Consider the following 18,919-nt stretch of genomic DNA (forward strand, 5'->3'; position numbering starts at 1 on the left):
AAGAATATGGTTCAAAGCTTGCTGGGGCAGGGAAGTCCATGAGACTCTTATTTCCTAAACACCAAAAAGCCACAAGTAGAGCTGTGGCTCAAGCAATAGAGTACTCTGAGTGAAAAATCTAAGGGACAATGCCCACGTCTTGAGTATAGCACAAGGGAAAAAAAATTACACTCAATATGTACCAAGTTCATTTTGTAAGCTCTGTACATTAGGCTAAGTTCTCCTTTTCCAAATACTGGAACTGTGTGAGGTTGGGCAAGCTGACTCCTTCCTCTTTGGGTGTGGCAGCAGGTATCTATGTGCTTCTGGGCAATGCTGTTTCATCATCTGCTTGGGTAAACCAGCCCTGGCCCTAGCACACGGTCTCAGTGTGTCTCCTCTACCTCACCACCTGCCCATCCCTAGTCACATGCAGCCATCTGTGCCCAGCTGGAAGCTAGCGCTGCCACTAGCTAGTGCTGAGGAATGGGCAAAGGGAGAAGAAGCTCTGCCCCTGAGGTGAGGCGGGGACTTGTCTGTGGCTACAACTAGCACATGCTGTTCAGAGAATGGGTTTCACTCACGACAACCTCATTCTCTGAAATACGCCTTTTACAATTACCATGTTAAATCGTGGGCATGAAAGTGCTGTTTTTCTCAGCGTAGTAGGTCACACCTGTAATCCTAGCTATTTGCGAGGCTGAGAACTGGTTCAATAGCAACCTGGGCAAAAGGTTCAAGAGATCTCATCTCAACCAACAAAGTTGCATGTGGAGGCTCAGAGCTGGAGGTTTGTGTCTGGAAAAATTGGAAGTGGAGCTGTGGCTTATAGTGGTAGAGCACTAGCCTTGAGTACAAAAGCTCAGAGACAGTACAGTACTCAGGCCCCGAGTTCCAGCCTGACTGACAAAATAAAAAAAAAGAGTGTGGTGGAGTTACCTGTCACCTCACCTATGTGGAAAGCATAGAGGATCAAGGTTCAGGTCAGCACAGGAATAATCTAGGCAATCCTATCAGAACAATAACTAAAGCAAAAAGGGCTGGTAACATCACTCCAGTGGCAGAGCACTTACCTAGCAAGCATCAGACCCTGACCACTCTCCATACAAACAAACAAACAAAAAGTGCCTCTTCGTTATTACTACAGGTCCCAAGCAGTGATGTGGCAAGCAAGGAGCCAAGCCATCTATCTGATAGAGACAATGACCCAGGACCATATGAGATCGACCCTCTTCCAGGCCATTTTAGAGGTAATCCATTTATTTAATAAAAGTCCTTTCCAACCTCAATTTCGGTCTCTGATTGCTTATTTGTTCACTCAGAAGTCTCACAGACTTACGTATCTGAGACATTTATCAGTGTCTGACCCATTAACATAGTGATTGGATCACTCTCAAGATTCTGTGCTAAACTCAGGACTGAGGACAGTGCTCACCACAAGGGGGCACCAGCGCTTACTATGTCGGTGTTTCTCAAAGAAGCTCAAAAATCACACCATTTTTCTTCATCTTCCATAGTCACAGGTGGGTCAATATTTCTGAATTTACCACAATTAAAAGTTAGCTAGTAGGGCTGGGAAGGCGGCTCAGTGGTAGAGTGCTTGCCTCGCATGCATGATGCCCTGGGTTCAGTTCCTCAGTACCACATACAGAAAAAGCCAGAAGTGGCACTGTGGCTCAAATGGTAGCGCACTAGCCTTGAGCTGAAGAGCTTAGGGACAGTGCCCAGGCCCAGAGTTCAGGCCCCACGACTGACAAAAAAAGAATTAATAATAATAATAATAATAATAATAATAATTAGCTAGTGCTAGCCAGGCACCAGTGGCTCATACCTATAATCCTAGCTACTCAGGAGGCTGAGATCCAAGGATCACAGTTCAAAGTCAGCCCGGCATGAAAGTCCCTGAGACTCTTATCTCCAATAAACCACTCAAAAACCAGAAGTGGCACTGTGGCTCAAGTAGTAGAGCACTTGTCTTGAGCTGAAGAGCTGAGGGACAGTACCCTGGTCCAGAGTTCAAGACCCACAGCCAACAGAAAAAAAAAGCGGGGTGGGGGGACGGCTGGGAAGGTGGCTCAGTGGTAAAGTGCTTGCCTTGCATGCATGAGGCCCTGGGTTCAATTCCTCAGCACCACATACACAGAAAAAGCCGGAAGTGGCGTTGTGTCTCAAGTGGTTGAGTGCTAGCCTTGAGCTGAAAAGCTGAGGGACAGGGCCCAGGCCCAGAGTTCAGGCCCCACAACCAACAACAACAAAAATAGCTGGTGTTAGGCATGATGGCACACAACTGTAATCTCAGCACCAGGAAAGGTGAAGTGGGAGGATTATTAAAGACCTGATCTCAAAACCAGAAAAAAAATTAATTAAACTGAATGTCATCAATAGAGGAAATCGTGAGTGTTGGGAACAAGGTAGAGTACTTATCTAGTATATTCAAGGCCAGTGCTTCACCACCAGAATGATTGAAAAAGAAGAAAAAGGAGGGAAAGCCATGTGCAGTGATTCTCAACCTTAATCCTAGCAACTTGGCAGGATCAAGATTCAAATTGGAAGGATCAAGATTCAAGTCAGCCAGGCAGAAAAGTTTGATTGATTTCACCTCTGCAGAAGCCATGGCCGTCCAGCCATGACAGGAAGACTAAAACAGGTGGATTTGGAGGCACGCTTGTCCCCAGGTGGTTATTTTTGAGAGATGGTCTCAAAAATACCCAGGAAGCTGGGATCCAGAGGATTGGGTTCAAAACTGGCGTAGGCAGAAAAGCCCATGAGACTCTATCTCCAATTAACTAGTAAAAAGGAAAAAAAAAGCCAGATAGGAGGCAACTCAATAGAACTTCAGTTATGAACCCAAAAGCTGAGTGAGGGTAAGGCCCTGGAATTCAAGCAAACAAACAAGCAAAAACAAAAACAACACAGTGCAAAAGAAAGGGCCTGCATTCCAAGTTCAAGGCCCTAAGTTCAAACCCCAGCACTATCAGAAACAGAAATTGAAGGGAGGATCCACTGTAACAATGAGATGTACAAGACTCTATGTTGAAAATGAACTTTACAACTTGGGGGTGGGGCAGGAAGTTGGGAGGTGAGGAGAGGAAGTTGGGAGGTGGGGAGGGAAGGGATGGTAGGGGAAAAACAAAGGAGGCAACAATGCTCAATAGGAAATGGATTCATTACCTTACTCATGTAACTGTAACCCCTCTGTACAGTATCGTTACAATACTATATATATTATATATGTTATGTTATATATATGTTTTATATATTATATTATATATATAATATATATAAAGGAAATGGAAGGGAGGGAGGAAGGAGGAAAGGGAGAAAAAGGAACAGAGGGAGAAAGAAGGGAAGGAGGAAGGAAGGGGTGAAAAGTACAAGGAGGGGGGGTGAGATCTGCATAACCACAGTGCAATTCAATGTTGCTATACTACTAACAGATGATCCAGATTCAACTCTCATCAGTGACCAGTGTGGTCTGAGACAGCAACTTTCCCTCCATAACTGAGGTCCAGAACGCTGTTGCATTCCTGAATCTAGGTTCCCAAAGCCCTGCTGAATTCCTGATCAGGCCGCCAGCTCCAACACATGGAGCGCTCCATTAGCCTTCAGCTGTCCTTTTGAGGAGTAAGAGACGTCTGTTTGACAATGTCTGTCCCTTACTTCCAGCTTGTCTGATATAGCTTCATGATTAAATTCAGGTTATATACAACTTTTTAAAATTATCACTCTCATGTTCTATCTGTGTGTGTGTGTGTGTGTGTGTGTGTGCACACGAGAGCGCGTGCATGTGTGCACACCTGCCCATGTGTGACACACCAGCACTAGGGCTCAAACCCAGGGTCTTGGGTGCTATCCCTGAGCTTTTGGGTGCAAGGCTAGCACTCTACCACGTAAGCCACAGCACCACTTGCAGTTTTTTGGTGGTTCATAGGGTTCAAACATTGATGCCAGGCACTGGCAGCTCACACCTGTAATCCTAGCTACTCGAAAGGCTAAGATCTGAGGATCACGGTTCAAAGCCAGTCCCGGCAGGAAAGTCCAGGAGACTCTTATCTCCAATTAACCACCAGAAAACTGTAAGTGGTGCTGTGGCTCAAGTGGTACAGAGCTAGCCTTGAGCTGAAGAGCTGAGAGACAGTGCCCAGGCCCAGAGTTCAAGCTCCATGACCGACTAAAAAAAAAAAAAAAGAATACCCACAGCCAAAAAACCCTCGATCGGGCTAGGAAGGTGGCTCAGTGGTAGAGCGCTTGCCTTGGAGGCCTGAGGCCCTGGGTTCGATTCTTCAGCACCACATAAGCAAAAAGAAAAAAGCCGGAAGTGGCACTGTGGCTCAAGTGGTAGAGCGCTAGCCTTGAGCTGAAGAGCTGATGGACAGCGCCCAGGCCCAAAGTTCAGGCCCCACAACCGGACCCTCCCCCAAAAAAAACCCTCGATCCTCACAGCCTAGTGAATAAATAGCTAGGATTACAGCTATGAGCAACTGGCACCCATCTCTAGCTACTTTTAATGCTTTGCTTAATTTAACTCAAGACACCAGTGCCAGCTTTGTCCAACCCACAGAGAAAGGGCACAGACAGAAGTCAAGGGGAAAGAGAGGTGACAATGGGACATTTACCTTTCTTGACAAACAAGCCCAAGTCACTTTCCTACAATACACAGGCTAGAGGCAGATAAACAACCCAGCTAGAATGTGCAGGTAGTTTAAAAGACTAAGTTTCAGTGACCAAATGGAAATGGGTTCTCAGCCAAAAAAAAAAAAAAATGTATACAAAATTTTTATTACTGTATTAGGGAGAATAAAAGCTTTTTTTTTTGGTTCCGGTCATGGGGCCTGAACTCTGAAACTGGGCGCTATCCCTCAGCTCTTCAGCTTAAGGCTAGCGCTCTGCCACTTGAGACACAGCACCACTTCCGGATTTTTTCTTTTTTGCTTTTGTGGTGCTGAGGAATCGAACCCAGGGCCTCATGCATGCAAGGTAAGCGTTCTATCACTGAGCCACCTTCCCAGCCCCTACATATTTAAAATGAAAATCAAGGGGGAACTGCAATGAAACTATACGCATCCTATATGGAAAGTGTGAGAATCTAAAGGTTCATTTTCCATGAACTTCATGTCACTCACTACAGAACTCAGCCTCTGGTCTCTGAGGTTCATTTTATGCATCTGTCAAGGAGAAACATCTGTAAAAGTTGTGCAGTGGTAGAGAAAAACCTAAATGTTTGCAAAGTGTCTAAAAATACAGAACTATTATTTTTACACCAGTGCATATATATTTTAAGATACTTCAGATTCTCAAAGTCCTTCTTAAAGCAATGGGAATTTTCACAACATCAGTGTGAGAATGTTTCTTCCCAACATGTAAGAACAGAAAAAAAAAAGCTTACTATTTCAGGAAACAGGACAGCCAAATCTGAACCAAGATTCTACCTTGTGGCACGACCTTGAAAGTCATTCCTTAGTCACCAGAAAATGGGAACTTCCCTCACCCATTGTTCAGTTCTCACCAGAATCAGTGAGGAAGGACTTGGAGACTGGCTTTTGTGATCTGTGAAAAGCTAAGCTAGGTGAGTGATACATCCTGTAGTCAGTCCTAACAACTTGGGAGATAGAAGCAGGAGACAGTGTTCAAGGCCAGTCTAGGCAACATATGCAACACAGCAAAATTCAGTCGTGAATAAGAAGGGGAAGGGAGCCGGGCGCTGGTGGCTCACGCCTGTAATCCTAGCTACTCAGGAGGCTGAGATCTGAGGATCACGGTTCAAAGCCAGCCCGGGCAGGAAAGACCGAGAGACTCCTATCTCCAATAAACCACCAGAAAACCGGAAGTGGCGCTGTAGCTCAAGTGGTAGAGCGCTCGCCTTGAGCTGAAGAGCTGAGGGACAGCGCCCAGGCCCAGAGTTCAAGCCCCACGACCGACAAAAAAAAAAAAAAGAAGGGGAAGGCAAAGGGAAAAAAAGGAAGGAGGGAGGGAGGGAAGGAATGAAAGGATAAAAAGGGAATTTCTTGGCCAAGGGACCTCTCCCATTTGAGTGTGGGTACAAACACCCCCTGTGTGGGGGTACAAACAACCTTCTATTTCCATGTCTAACTTACTGGTCCCCCTTCCAGGTGGATCAGGTCATCTCCCCGGCTCTCCATTCACTCTGGTGTGGCTGGACCACTTCAGAGGCACAGAATGGTTCTGCACATAACCCGCCCACTCCCAGGCCCACCATAGACAGTATGAGGAATGGGGTGGGGCAGCTCTGGGGTGGAGCATGCGCCAGGCCCTGGGTTCCACTCTAGCAGCACAGGGGCGAGCAAGGAGGGAGGGGAACACACAGAAGAGACCTCCATGTCTCCCCTGGGTGGCTCACCGATAGTGGTCTCACAGAACTTCTCAGCAGCCACCTCGCTAGCTATATTGGCACCCATCAGCACACTAATGTCGATGCCCATCTTCTCTCGGATGATGTCAGAGATGAGCTTCAGCCCCTCGGGGCCCTCGTCGATGCCCTAGGAGGGAGGAGGAAACAGAATCACAGAGCTGCATATAGCTGCTTTATGCAGAATCCACATTTAGATATCTCAAGAAAAATACTCTTACATGAGAAAACAAAGTGCATACGAACTGCTTAAGGAATAAAATAAAGAAAATGAACTATACAACTTGTGGATGGGGATGGGAGGGAAAAACAGAGAGTGCAAAGGAAGGGGTAAAAAGAAATGTACTCACTAACTGTAGCCCCTCTGTATATCACCTTTACAATTAAAAAAACCACTTTAGGCTGGGAATGTCACTTAGTGGTAGACTGCTTGCTTGCCTAGCTTGGATGAAGCCCTGAATTCAATTCCACTGTACCACATAAACAGAAAAGGCCAGGGGCTCGGAAGGTGGCTCAGTGGTAGAGCGCTTGCCTTGCATGCATGAGGCCCTGGGTTTGATTCCTCAGCACCACATAAGAAAAAACCCGGACATGGCGCTGTGGCTCAAGTGGTAGCGCGCTGGCATTGAGCTGAAGAGCTGAGGGACAGCGCCCAGTCCCAGAGTTCAGGCCCCACGACCGGACCCCCCCCCCCAAAAAAAAAAAACCAGAAAAGGCCAGAAGTGGTGCTGAGGCTCAAGTGGTAGAGTGCTAGCCTTGAGCAAAAGAAGCTCAGGGACAGTGCCCAGGTCCAGAAGTCAAGCCCCAAGACTTGGGGGGGGGGGGGGAACCTTTAAAAATTAAAACAAACAAATGCAAAAAAAAAAAAAGAATAAAGATTAAAATGGCAAGTGCCTGTAATCCTAGTTACTCAGGAGGCTGAGATGGGAGGATTAATGTTCGATACCAGCCTGGGCAGAAGTCGGGTAGATTCTTATCTTCGCTTAAACACAAAAAGCTGGAAGAGGAGCTGTGGCTCAAGTGGTAGAGGGTGAACCTTGAGCAAAAAGCTCAGGGAAAGTGCCCAGGCCCTGAGTGCAAGCCCAAGCACTGGACACACACACACACACACACACACACACACACACACACACACACACACACACACACACACACACACACACACACACACACACACACACACACACACACACACACACACACACACACACACACACACACACACACACACACACACACACACACTTTTAAAAGTATGCACCCATCATTTGGATTAAGAACATGACTCACCAACAGTGCAAAAAATTAAAATAAAGCAGAACATGACCCACATACTGAAGTCTCTGTGTCTTTTCCCACAACCCTTCTCCTTCCTCATGTTTCCTCTCCCAGCCAAGTCACCATTCTCCAATAGTGTATATCTTGTTGCATGTAATTACCTAAACAAACATGAGGTTCATTAAGCTAGTTTTCTAAAAGTCAGTTAAGAACCACACCATTTATCTGTTATGGTCTGCTTTGGGCTCCATTACTATTTTAGAAAGCTGGCCATGTGACTGTATGAGCCTGTTCATTCCTGTTCTCTGCTCTACAGTATTCCAAAACTAGTAGTAGTCTATGACCTCTTATCCACCCTAGTGCTGTTCAGCACAGAGGCTGCTCCAGTTCACCTTCACACAAACAATGAACTGCAATACCCTCCGGGGCCCCTAGCAGTGTGGTGAAGGTGATAAACTCATTCTCAGAATTACATAAAACATGAAGATTTCCTATGAAGCCAATTAAATGAAGGTATGAAACTCGCTTATAGTGAAATAAAAAATGAGGGGCTGGGAAGGTGGCTCTGTGGTAGAGTGCTTGCCTTGCATGCATGAGGCCCTGGGTTCAATTCCTCAGCACCACATACACAGAAAAAGCCAGAAGTGGCGCTGTGGTTCAAGTGGTAGAGCACTAGCCTTGAGCTGAAGAGCTGAGGAACAGTGTCCAGGCCCAGAGTTCAGGCCCCATGACTGACCAAAAAAAAAAAAAGACACAGGAGTTTCTCTCTCCACTTAAGGGTATGGCCTCTGGTCTGAGGACTTGTGGTTTAAAACACCCACTTTAAAGCTAGGCTCAGAGACACAATGGGTGCAGTTTTCTCTCCTATGTAGAAGGTAGATCTAAAGTATAAACATATATGAAAAATAGAGGGTCATATATATGTTAACTAAATATGATATATACAGGGGAGGATTCCCTCCTTCGAACAACCAGTGTAACAAAATGCCAGGAAGCTAGAACTTGTTTTATTGGGAAGGGAGGGGAAACAAATAGAGGAAGGGTGGGGAGTCCAGTTGTAATACTCAATGTATGGATGTGAAAACAGAACCAGGGAACTTGAGGGGATCGGTGGCACTTGGACATATGGAGAATGATGGAAGGGGTGACCCTGACCGAGATGCATGGTACTTACAAACTGACAAGTTGAACTGAAACCTGACATACAACTTAAAGATAACAGAACAAAAGATGCATAGTAATTATAAATTGATTTGTTATATTGAAAACCCTTTGTGCAAATACATAAAGAAAATTTTTAAAAAATTAAATATGAAGAGCCCATTTCAGGCTCTGTCTCCCTCTAAAGCGTAGGATCTGGTTGATGATGAGTCATGTCCCAGCTGAAGCAGGTCCTGGGGATGCCCAGCGCAGGCTAGGCAGAGCAGACTACAGCATCAGAGCTGCTCTCCTCCAGGCTGACTGACCTGCTGCTACAGAACGCTGCCCTGCTCCTAAACCTGATCCGAACCAGGCCTGTGGGTTTTGGGTTCTATTACCTGCCAGGCATCCTTATAAATACAAACAAAACTCAAAACTCTGCCTCTACCTTCCCCCCCTCCACAGCTGGAGCTGATGAGAGGCACTCTCCCTCTCCAGCCACACCCTTCCAGCCTGCTCTGCACACAACCTACCTTGATGAGGGTGATGCCCAGGGCCTTCTTGGGAACCCTACCCGTGATCTCATCGCAGATCCTGTGGATGAACTGGTGAGGGATGACAAACACCAGCAGATCGGCATCCTGCACAGCCTCGCTTAGGTTTGGGATAGCAACCTGCAGCATCAGGAGAAACAAACAATAGTCAGACAGCATGCATCCATCTGGAATTGCTTCTGCCCATTTCCCTTTAGTAAGGAAGAACTGCTGCAGTCCCTAATCTCCACAAAGAATCCTGACATACCCTTTATTTTTTTTTTCTTTTTTTGAGACAGCTCTCCCTCCTTAAGTAGCCTGGCTAGTCTCCAACTCAAGATCTGCTTTAGCCTCCTAAGTGCTGAGGTTGCAGAGATGCACCACCACACCCAGCTCCCACGGTTCTTTTAAAGCTACAGTTTGCAGGTAACTTATGTAATTTGGGTGCAAGCAGTCTTTATCTTAAGGCAGGGATGGTCCTTAATTTATTCAACTGGCATATCAAACACTCAAAGTCAAGCAGAAGCGGGAAGGTGTCAGTAAGGGTTTGTAGGAAACGAATGCTTCCTTACTCTTCAGTAGTGGCTATAGGTCTTTTCTTGAACAGTATGGGATGGTGGCATGAAGCCTGGAGCTACTGCAGCCATTTTAGACATGTGTGGTGAGGCTTCCATGTGGATGAAGCCAAGTATAGAAAGCAGAAGAAAAAAAAGAAAGTTTCATGAGCATAATTTCAGCCAATGCACCTGAAGCCAGCCTCACATGGACTTCTTTCCTTGACAGCACTAGGGTTTGAACTCAGGGCCATATATACTTGCTAGGCAGGCTCAATATTGCTAAGCCACACCCAGTCTGGTTTTCACTGGCTATTTTTACAGTAAAGTCTCACTTCCTGTCCCGGTGTACTGTGAGCCACAATCCAACCACAGACTTCCCATCATCACGGGGAACACAGGTGTGCACCACCATATCCAGCTTCCCTTCCAAGGAGCCAGTCTCCTGGATTTTTTTTCCTTGGTTGACCTAGAACCATGAATATCCCAGTCCCAGACTCCCATGTTGTTTGGGATGACTGGTCCACTGCACCCAGTGATATATGAGTTGAGAAGGGGTTGTTATAAATATGCTCCTCAAGAACCACTGGAGGGGCTGGGAATGTGACTTAGTAGTGGAGTACTTGCCTAGCATGCATGAAGCCCTGTGTTCAATTCTTCAGCGCCATATACACAGAAAAGGCTGCAGTGCTGTGGCTCAAGGGATAGAGTGCTAGTCTTGAGCAAAAGAAGCTCAGGGACAGTGCCCAGGCCCTGAGTTCAAGCCCCAGGATTGGCAAACAAAAACAAAAACTACCAGAGTCACAACTGAAGAAATAAAAACAAAGAATTCTCAAAGCAAGGCAAAATTTACTTCTGCAAAAAGATGTGCCATTAGCCAGATTTTGGTCAAAGCAAGCAAGCGGCAGGCTCCCTCTTTATCCCTAATACAGCTGGTCCCACCTCTCTGCTCTTGTTAGCCAATCAGAATAAAAAAGAGGGTAGGATGTATTTGTATAAGGTGACCATTAAAAGACTTTAAGATTAACAGTGTACAAGCAATCTCAAAACATACTCCCACCTTCTGCTATTTTCTTGTCCAAGCTGAGGTGTGTCTTAATTTCTCTTCCATTTTGGAATAACCAGCTAAGACAAAAACCTTACATTTAAAAAAAAAAAAAAATCCTTCCTTATGCCAAAGCATTTATTCAACAAGAACAAAGCCACCAGTCCAAAACACAAACTTTTTTTTTTTTTTGGGTCCAGTCATGGGGCCTGAACTCTGGGCCTGGGCACTGTCCCTCAGCTGTTCAGCTCAAGGCTAGCGCTCTACCACTTGAGCCACCTTCCCAGCCCAAAGACTTGCTGACTTCTTTCTTTTTGCTTATGTGTGCTGAGGAATCGAGCCCAGGGCCTCAGGCATGCAAGGCAAGTACTCCACCACTGAGCCACCTTCCCAGCCCTAAAACACAAACTTTTAAGAGAAATTATTCTGATATGATTGACAGGAAGCAACCCACTTCCAAAGAAAAGATGGCTTTTCTCACAGGGTCTCACAAATAGTTCTGCCCAGGTAGGCCTTGAACCATGATCCTTCTACTCTCAAATCTCCCAAGTAGATAGAAGCATGAGCTACCACCGGTGCCCAGCCCCTATGTGTATTTTTTTAGTCAAATAAAGCAAACCATTCTTTTAGCTTAAGCTGGTGTAGATGACTCAGTCATTCCCACACCTGAACCACAGCCAAAAGCTTAGGGCATCTCCTTCCTTCCTCATGAAGACAAGGAAAGTCCGTATTTCCCTTCTGAACACCTCCAGACCAGTCTAGGGTTGGGGTCATAGGTACCAGGGACTTATTACCCCTCAGTGAAAGCCTCAGACGAGGTATCTCCCCAACATCCTCTAACCCACCACTCCCCTCCCCGCTGCAAGGCAAGCACAGAAACCACAGCCTTTGTCCTAATGCCAGAGCCTGTGGAGCAGAAAATTCTGTGGGATTATTATATTCAATTAGCCACCAAAAAGCTGGGAGTAGAGGTATGGCTTAAGTGGTAGAGCACCAGTTTTGAATGAAAAAAACAAAGTGATAGCACCTAGGACCTGAGTATAAACCCTAGCACTGGCCTAAAATAACAACCCTAAAAATACTACTCTTGGGGAAGATAAGGAGAGGGACAAAGGGTGAACAGAGCAATGAAACTCAATAGACAATGTTGAAAATGAACTATACAACTTGTAGGGGAGGAGGGTCAGGAGGGAAAAATGGGGAGAAAATGAGGAAAGAGGTGACACTGTTGTACTCATTACCTGACATATGTAACACCTTTATGAAAACAATAAAATTTAAAACAAACAACAAAAGCCAGTGCTCTTTGTCCCACCTTACTATGTAGGAAATTCTCTCACCTACCTTGTCTGACAGTAAAGCGTAAGACCCCTGTTCTGCAAGAACATTTGCTATTTTTTTTTTCTTTCTTGGTCAGCCATAGGGCTTGAACTCTGGGCCTGGGCACTGTCCCTCAGCTCTTCAGCTCAAGGCTAGCACTCTACCACTTGAACCATGGGGCCACTTCCCTATTTTTCTGTTTATGTGGTGCTGAGGAATTGAACCAGGGCCTCATGCATGTGAGGCAAGCACTCTACCACTGAGCCCCCTTCCCAGCCTCGCACTTGCTCTTCAGACAAAAAGGAGCAGAGGAAACCAACCAGGTCTTGCTACTCACCCCCTACACTTTATTCTTATCAGGTCACACTCTGTACAATCTCTCTCGAGACTCTTTCTTTTTCCTTCCTTCCAATTTTTTTTCTTCAGCTCTTGCTTGGCTTTTTTGCTAAAGGCTGGCACTATACCACTTGCGCTACAGCTCCACTTCTAGCTTTTTGGTGGTTATTTGTATGGCACACAGTGTGTTCATAGAATATAATGCCTTTTATACTCTATCAAAACCAGGTCTTACCAGCTAACAAGTCATTTGAATCTCATCTCTCAGAACAAGAGGCTGCTTGGCACACCAGTGGCTAAATCCTAGCTTAAGCTAAATGACACATCCTAACTCATCAGGAGGCTGAGATCTGAGGATTTTGTAAGCCTCCTTGTTTAAAATGTTTCTGAGGGGCTAGGAATGTGGCTTAGTGGTACTGTGCCTGCCTAGCATGCATGAAGCCCTGGGTTGTTTCCTCAGAACCACAAACACAGAAAAAGCCAGGAGTGACACTGTGACTCATATGGCAGAGTGCTAGCAAAAGAAGCTTAAGGACAATGCCCAGGTCCTGAGTTCAAGCACCAGAACTGGCAAAATATAAATAATATAAATAATATAAATAAGTAATAAATAGTTTCTGAGGCTGTCCACTGTTAAAGATCCTAAAATGGGATAGGAAAGACAACCCCAAACACAGTTTGTCTTTCAGCATAAGCAGGACTGAGGAAGAACCAGAACAAAAGAACCAGGGCTAGCTGTTTAAAGCCCAGGAGTCCAGTGCTCTCATCCAAATGAATAAAAATGTAACCCCCAACAACAATAAAAATCACTGAAAACCAATGAGAACAGCCATATGGACAAACCTGAATCTTTTGTATCCTCTGATTCATAGTATAGAGTGTGCTGATGAGCAACTATCCACTACATGTTGTCTACTCTGCAGGTGAGACCCAATCCCCACCAAGCACAAGTGCCTACTGATCTTCCCAAGTGCAATAGCATGGCTTTTTTTTTTTTTTTTGGTCAGTCGTGGGGCTTGAACTCTGGGCCTGGGCACTGTCCCTCAGCTCTTCAGCTCAAGGCCACTTGAGCCACAGTGCCACTTCCGGTTTTCTGGTGGTTTTTTGGAGATAAGAGTCTCACGGACTTTTCCTGCCTGGGCTAGCTTTGAACCATGATCCTCAGATCTCAGCCTCCTGAGTAGCTAGGATTACAGGCATAAGCTACTGAGCTTGGCTATCATGACCTTTAAATCTAACTGTAGCTAAAAAAAACTTCTACATTCATTCATAACTCCAAATAAATGCACTGAATCAAATGTGAAAAAAAATACACAGAAAGTATGGGTGGGAAAGCTGGGTGCTGGTGGTTCATGCCTGAAATCCTAGCTACTGAGGAGGCTGAGATCTGAGGATTGCAGTTTGAAGCCAGTCTGGGCAGGAAAGTTGGTGAGACGCTTACCTACCAATAAACTTACAAAAAAGCAAGCCAAAAAGTGGGGTTGTAGCTCAAGTGGTAGTGTGCAGGCCTTAAACAAAAGAAGTTCAGAAACAGTGCTGACGCCCTGAATTCAAGCCCCAGGCCTGGCATGTGCGTACACGCACGCACGCGCGCACGCACGCGCGCACACACGCACACACACACAAAACCATTTTAATAAGGTAGGCCTTGGCATCTGCAAACTTCCCCACATTTAATTCTTTTCATACAGTCCTCCCAGAAGGCAGCCCTCATTTTATTCCTCTTTCTGTCTACAGCCACAACACCATACTCTACCCTCAGAGGCAATGCTCATGGAGGCAGTGGTATGAGCACACAAGGTAAACCAGAGGAAGCAGGAAGCCACAGGGAACTGGCTTCCAAATAGACTGTTACAGAAACCTACAGGGGGGTGAATCTGGCAGCCGAGGGGAGTTCATAGACTCCACCCACACCAGCAGCAGGGTGATGTTCTTTTCTTTTTCCACACCCACTTCCTTCTTCCCCTCCAAATCCATAGAACCAGGCCAGGCAACAACCTAGTATTTTTCTCTCCCAGACTTAGTAAGCTTACATTTTCAAATGTCACTCCTACAGTTCTGCTATTTTCTTCTATTTCCCTGTGTGATTTAGGCCTTGACCTTGACTTTAATTATAGAATAGGACATTAGTTGGCCTGAACAGCTGACCAAATTACAGGCACTGAGAGAGTGACATCAGGGAACACAAGCAAGGAGGGCATCACTAGTTCCAGCTCCAATGTACTCTAAATGCCAAAGAAGAATCTTCTTGCTGGGTGCTGTAATCCTAGCTACTTGAGGTTTGGAGCTAAAGATTGAAGTTTGAAGCCAGCCTGGGCAGACAAGTCTGAGAGACTCTTATCTCCAGTTAATTAGTGAAAAATCTGAAACTGGGGTATGGCTCCAGTGGTAGAGCATGAGCCCTGAGCAAAAAAGCTAAGGGAGGGCGTGAGGACCTGAGTTTTAGTCCTAGTATTGGTACAAAACCAACAACAACAACAAAGGAGTCCTGCTATGATTTGTTGGATATGTCTTGGGATACTGAAGTATCACACAGAAATAGGACACCAACTCAAAAGGAACTTAGCAAAAATCAACAACAACAAAAAAATCTACAAAAGCAAAAGGACATGCTACTGACAATAAGCCAAGTAAACAAGAACTGGCCTGGGAGTTGCCCAGGTTTTATTCCTAATATGTCACTGAGCTTTTGTTCTGATTTTGATTGGTTAGAATTTAGGTCCACAATCTTGTGTGACTGGTTAGTTTTCAAGGGGTTTTCAGTTTATCCAAGCAATCAACCCAAACCATGGCCTCCTGGCTCTTACAATTCTTACTCAGCTGTAGCTGGATCATTCTACCACTTGAGCCACACCTTCAGCCTCTAGAGATATTGTGTGTGTGTATTTGTTTGTGTGAACTCTTACTACTCGAGCCATACCTCCAGCCTCCAGATATCTAGTATGTGTCTGTCCTGAGACTTGAACTGAGAGCCTGGAGATACAAGTCTGATAGATAGACTTTCCTGCTCCCGCTGGCTTTGAACCATAATCCTGAGATCTCAGCCTCATGAGTAGCTAGGATTACAGATGTGAATCATGGGTGCCATCCTAGAAAGTAATTCTTAAAACAGGATGTGGCTCACCTAAAATACCTCTTGTAGGATGGAGGCTACCGTTTAAATGGTGGTGATTACGTCACTTTGATAGAAAAGATTCTCACTCCTACAGAGTACATGGTATGTCCCCCAAAGCTCATTCGCTGACATTCTGTCTCAGCACCTGAGACTGTGACTACATTTGGTGACAGCACCCTCAGAGAGGTAGTGAACTGAAAATGCTAAGAGTAAGGGAATATGACTGCTGTATGATACATGGGATCCAACAGGACTCTGTCCCCACAGCAAGGGTTATGACACAGCCAGCAGGAAGCTCCACAAGAAAACAACCATGACATCTGTTCAGAACTGTCACAGAAAGAAACAAATTCTGTTGTTTAACTCACCCCACCTAGGGCACTCTGTTTACAACAGCCCTAAGAGTAACACAAAGCCCATTTTCAATCAGGAAAAACCAGAGCCAATGGGAAATAACAGGAAAGTCACTTGGCCAGCTCCAGGTCCCCAGCTCCACCAGCCAAGCAAGATCAAGCAAGAATGAACTAGAGTCTCACCACATTTTCTGGTAGCTTGTGTCCGGGGAGATATTTTACATTTTCATGGTCATTATTTATTATGTCAGTCAGTTTTCTGCCATTGACTGTTTCTTCAAAGACCCACATCTTCACTGTGGAGGCAAACTTCTGCAGCTTCTGAACATTATTACCAATGATCTTCGCAACAGCTGAACCCCTACAAAAAAGAAACCAGAAAAAAAATAATTCACTTGAGCAGAAGAATTTGATTTCAATTAAGTTAAATGCACTCAATTTAAATTCACAAGGCCTGTGCTTTCATTCTGATCAAAGACTGAGCTTGCTCGAAATGAGACGTGTATTCATCTTAAGCCACATGAAATGTGCTTGTTCCCATTGGTAAGCCCAGGAACTTTGCATGAAGGTGAAAAACTATCCTTCTTGAAACCAATAAAAGCCAAAGTTAACTTGGGGCAGTGTGACATAAAGAAAAGAAATCCATCTACTTCATGATGATGACACTAGAGGGTTTTATTTATTTATTTTTGTTCAGTCATGAGGCTTGAACTCTGGGCCTGGGTGCTGTCCCTCAGCTCTTCAGCTCAAGGCAAGTGCTCTACCACTTGAACCACAGCACCACTTCTGGTTTTCTGAGTGGTTTATTGGATATAAGAGTCTCACAGCCTTTCCTGCTCAGGCTGGCTTTGAACCTGTGATCCTCATATCTCAGCCTCTTGAGTAGTTTGGATTATAGGCATGAGCCACCACGCCCAGCTACTAGAGGGTTTTTGAAGTCTCCAAGGACACCAAATTGTAGTTCAAATCTACTAAGATAAAAATGTACCCACTGGAAAATAAACTGTTCAGATAAACTGGCCCAAGGTGGAATTCTAACTGGAAAGACAAGAACTACATGGATGTTGGGCATTTATCCAAAAGATTTTACAAGTCAGCATACAATAAAGACACTTGAATATTGGGGCTGGGAAGGTGGCTCAGTGGTAGAGCGCTTGCCTTGCATGCTCAAGGCCCTGGGTTTGATTCCTCAGCACCACATAAGAAAAAAGAAAAAAGCCAGTAGTGGTGCTGTGGCTCAAGTGGTAGAGCGCTAGCCTTGAGCTGAAGAGCTGAGGGACAGCACGTAGGCCCAGAGTTCAGGTCCCATGACCAATTAAATAAATAAATAAATAAATAAATAAATAAATACTATATAGCTGAAAAAAATATTTTTGTCCTGGATAGGGAAACGAGGAGAAGGGATAGAGTTCAAGAAAGGAGGAAGAGACAAATGGAGAGTGGAAGAATGGGCAAATACCGTCATTATTTCAATGTATACATTCAATGGAATCAGGTAATCTGGGGGGTGGTGTTAGGAGACAGAATGATATTGATGAAGATGCACTGTACTTATAAATTAATACACTGAAATGAAACTCCCTTACACAGCTACTTAAAGATAATAATAACAAAAAAAAAAAAACAAGAAGAACCCCAACTTCTAAGAAGCTATTTTAGCTAAGCCATATTCTGTTATTAGAATTTTTTTTCTTGAGGTTAGAGGCATGGCTTAAGTGGTAAAATGCTAGCTAAGAACTGTTTTTCTGACCAGTTCCTGCTTTGGCCAGGGCTTGGTCTTAAACTGTACTTTAATTAAGATATCCTGTTACCAGTTGTGCCCTGTTCCTGTTAAATTTTATTAAGCACTATCATCTCAAACTAGCCAATCACACAGCTTGTAAGCCTAACTTCTGACCAATCAAAACATGAGGTAGTATTATGCTAGGGATATAACCCCTGCGGATTGCCAGCCCACCGCACTTGCTCACTCAGCTTCTTCAGACCTTTCTGCCACAGCAAACTTTTCCTTGACAAGTTCCTTTCAAGTTGGTGTCCTTATTCCTACATGAGACCCCAATGTCCCAAGATGTTCCCAACAATTTCAAAGGGAACAAAGAGAACAGGACCTAGATTCTGAGCAACAAATCCAGGAGGCCTAGAGCCATGAAGTCCTCATCTCTCGGTATCTTTATTCCACTAACAAATTCTGGTCCTCATCTCTCTAGTTCTACTCAACTAACAAATTCAGTCTCTAAGGCCTTATGGAAATCACTGAACCCTAACTTCTCAATATCGGTCTCAACAGCTCCTTCCTGCAGTACATGAGACACCCCGGCATGGGTTACCTTTGCCATTTCCTAGAATCTCTGCTGACCAGAAGTAGGCCCCTAATCCCAGATGAGCCAATCAGCCCCCCAACGGCTCTAAAGAACCTTCCTTCCTTCCTTTCTTTTCTTCCTTCCTCTTTCTTTCTGCCTCTCTTTCTTTTTTTTAATTTTTATTTATTTTTTTATTGTGAAAATACTGTACAGAGGGGTTACAATTACATGGGCAAGATAATGAGTACATTTCTTATCAAACATTGTAGCCTCCTCCTTTGTTTCCCCTTCCCATCCTTTCCCATCCTCCCCCCCCACCCCCCCCCGTCCCCCCACCGAATCCTCCCCGCTCCCCCTCCCCCACACACACCAAAGTTGTAAAGTTCGTTTTTGACATAACGACTTGTCCTTCTCATTGTTGCAATGGGTCCACCTGTATCCCTATTTAAACGACTTGTTTTTTCCCTTCCCCTCCACAAATTATACTGACATCAAATACAGTGAAAAGCAGGGGTTATACTGTGGGGGAGGGTTTCTGCCTCTCTTTCTGCCTTTCCTTCTTTCTTTCTCTTTCTCTCTCTTTCTCTTTCTCTCTCTTT

At 45.0% G+C, this 18,919-nt stretch overlaps 1 protein-coding gene across 1 annotated transcript in view; it reads right to left on the minus strand.

The window, feature by feature from the left end:
- Gpd1l (glycerol-3-phosphate dehydrogenase 1 like) overlaps positions 1 to 18,919 on the minus strand; it is a 58,253-nt gene that overhangs the window by 21,535 nt on the left and 17,799 nt on the right. The window contains exons 2-4 of the mRNA XM_070006486.1: positions 16,204 to 16,381; positions 9,298 to 9,438; positions 6,338 to 6,476 (exon numbers count right to left, since the gene is read on the minus strand). Coding sequence (XP_069862587.1) covers positions 6,338 to 6,476; positions 9,298 to 9,438; positions 16,204 to 16,381 — 458 coding nt within the window. The remainder of the gene's footprint in view (positions 1 to 6,337; positions 6,477 to 9,297; positions 9,439 to 16,203; positions 16,382 to 18,919) is intronic.

The sequence above is a fragment of the Dipodomys merriami genome, unplaced genomic scaffold (assembly GCF_024711535.1).
Source record: "Dipodomys merriami isolate MVZ:Mamm:240054 unplaced genomic scaffold, mDipMer1.0.p SCAF_7, whole genome shotgun sequence".
In the NCBI taxonomy this organism is placed as follows: Eukaryota; Metazoa; Chordata; class Mammalia; order Rodentia; family Heteromyidae; genus Dipodomys; species Dipodomys merriami.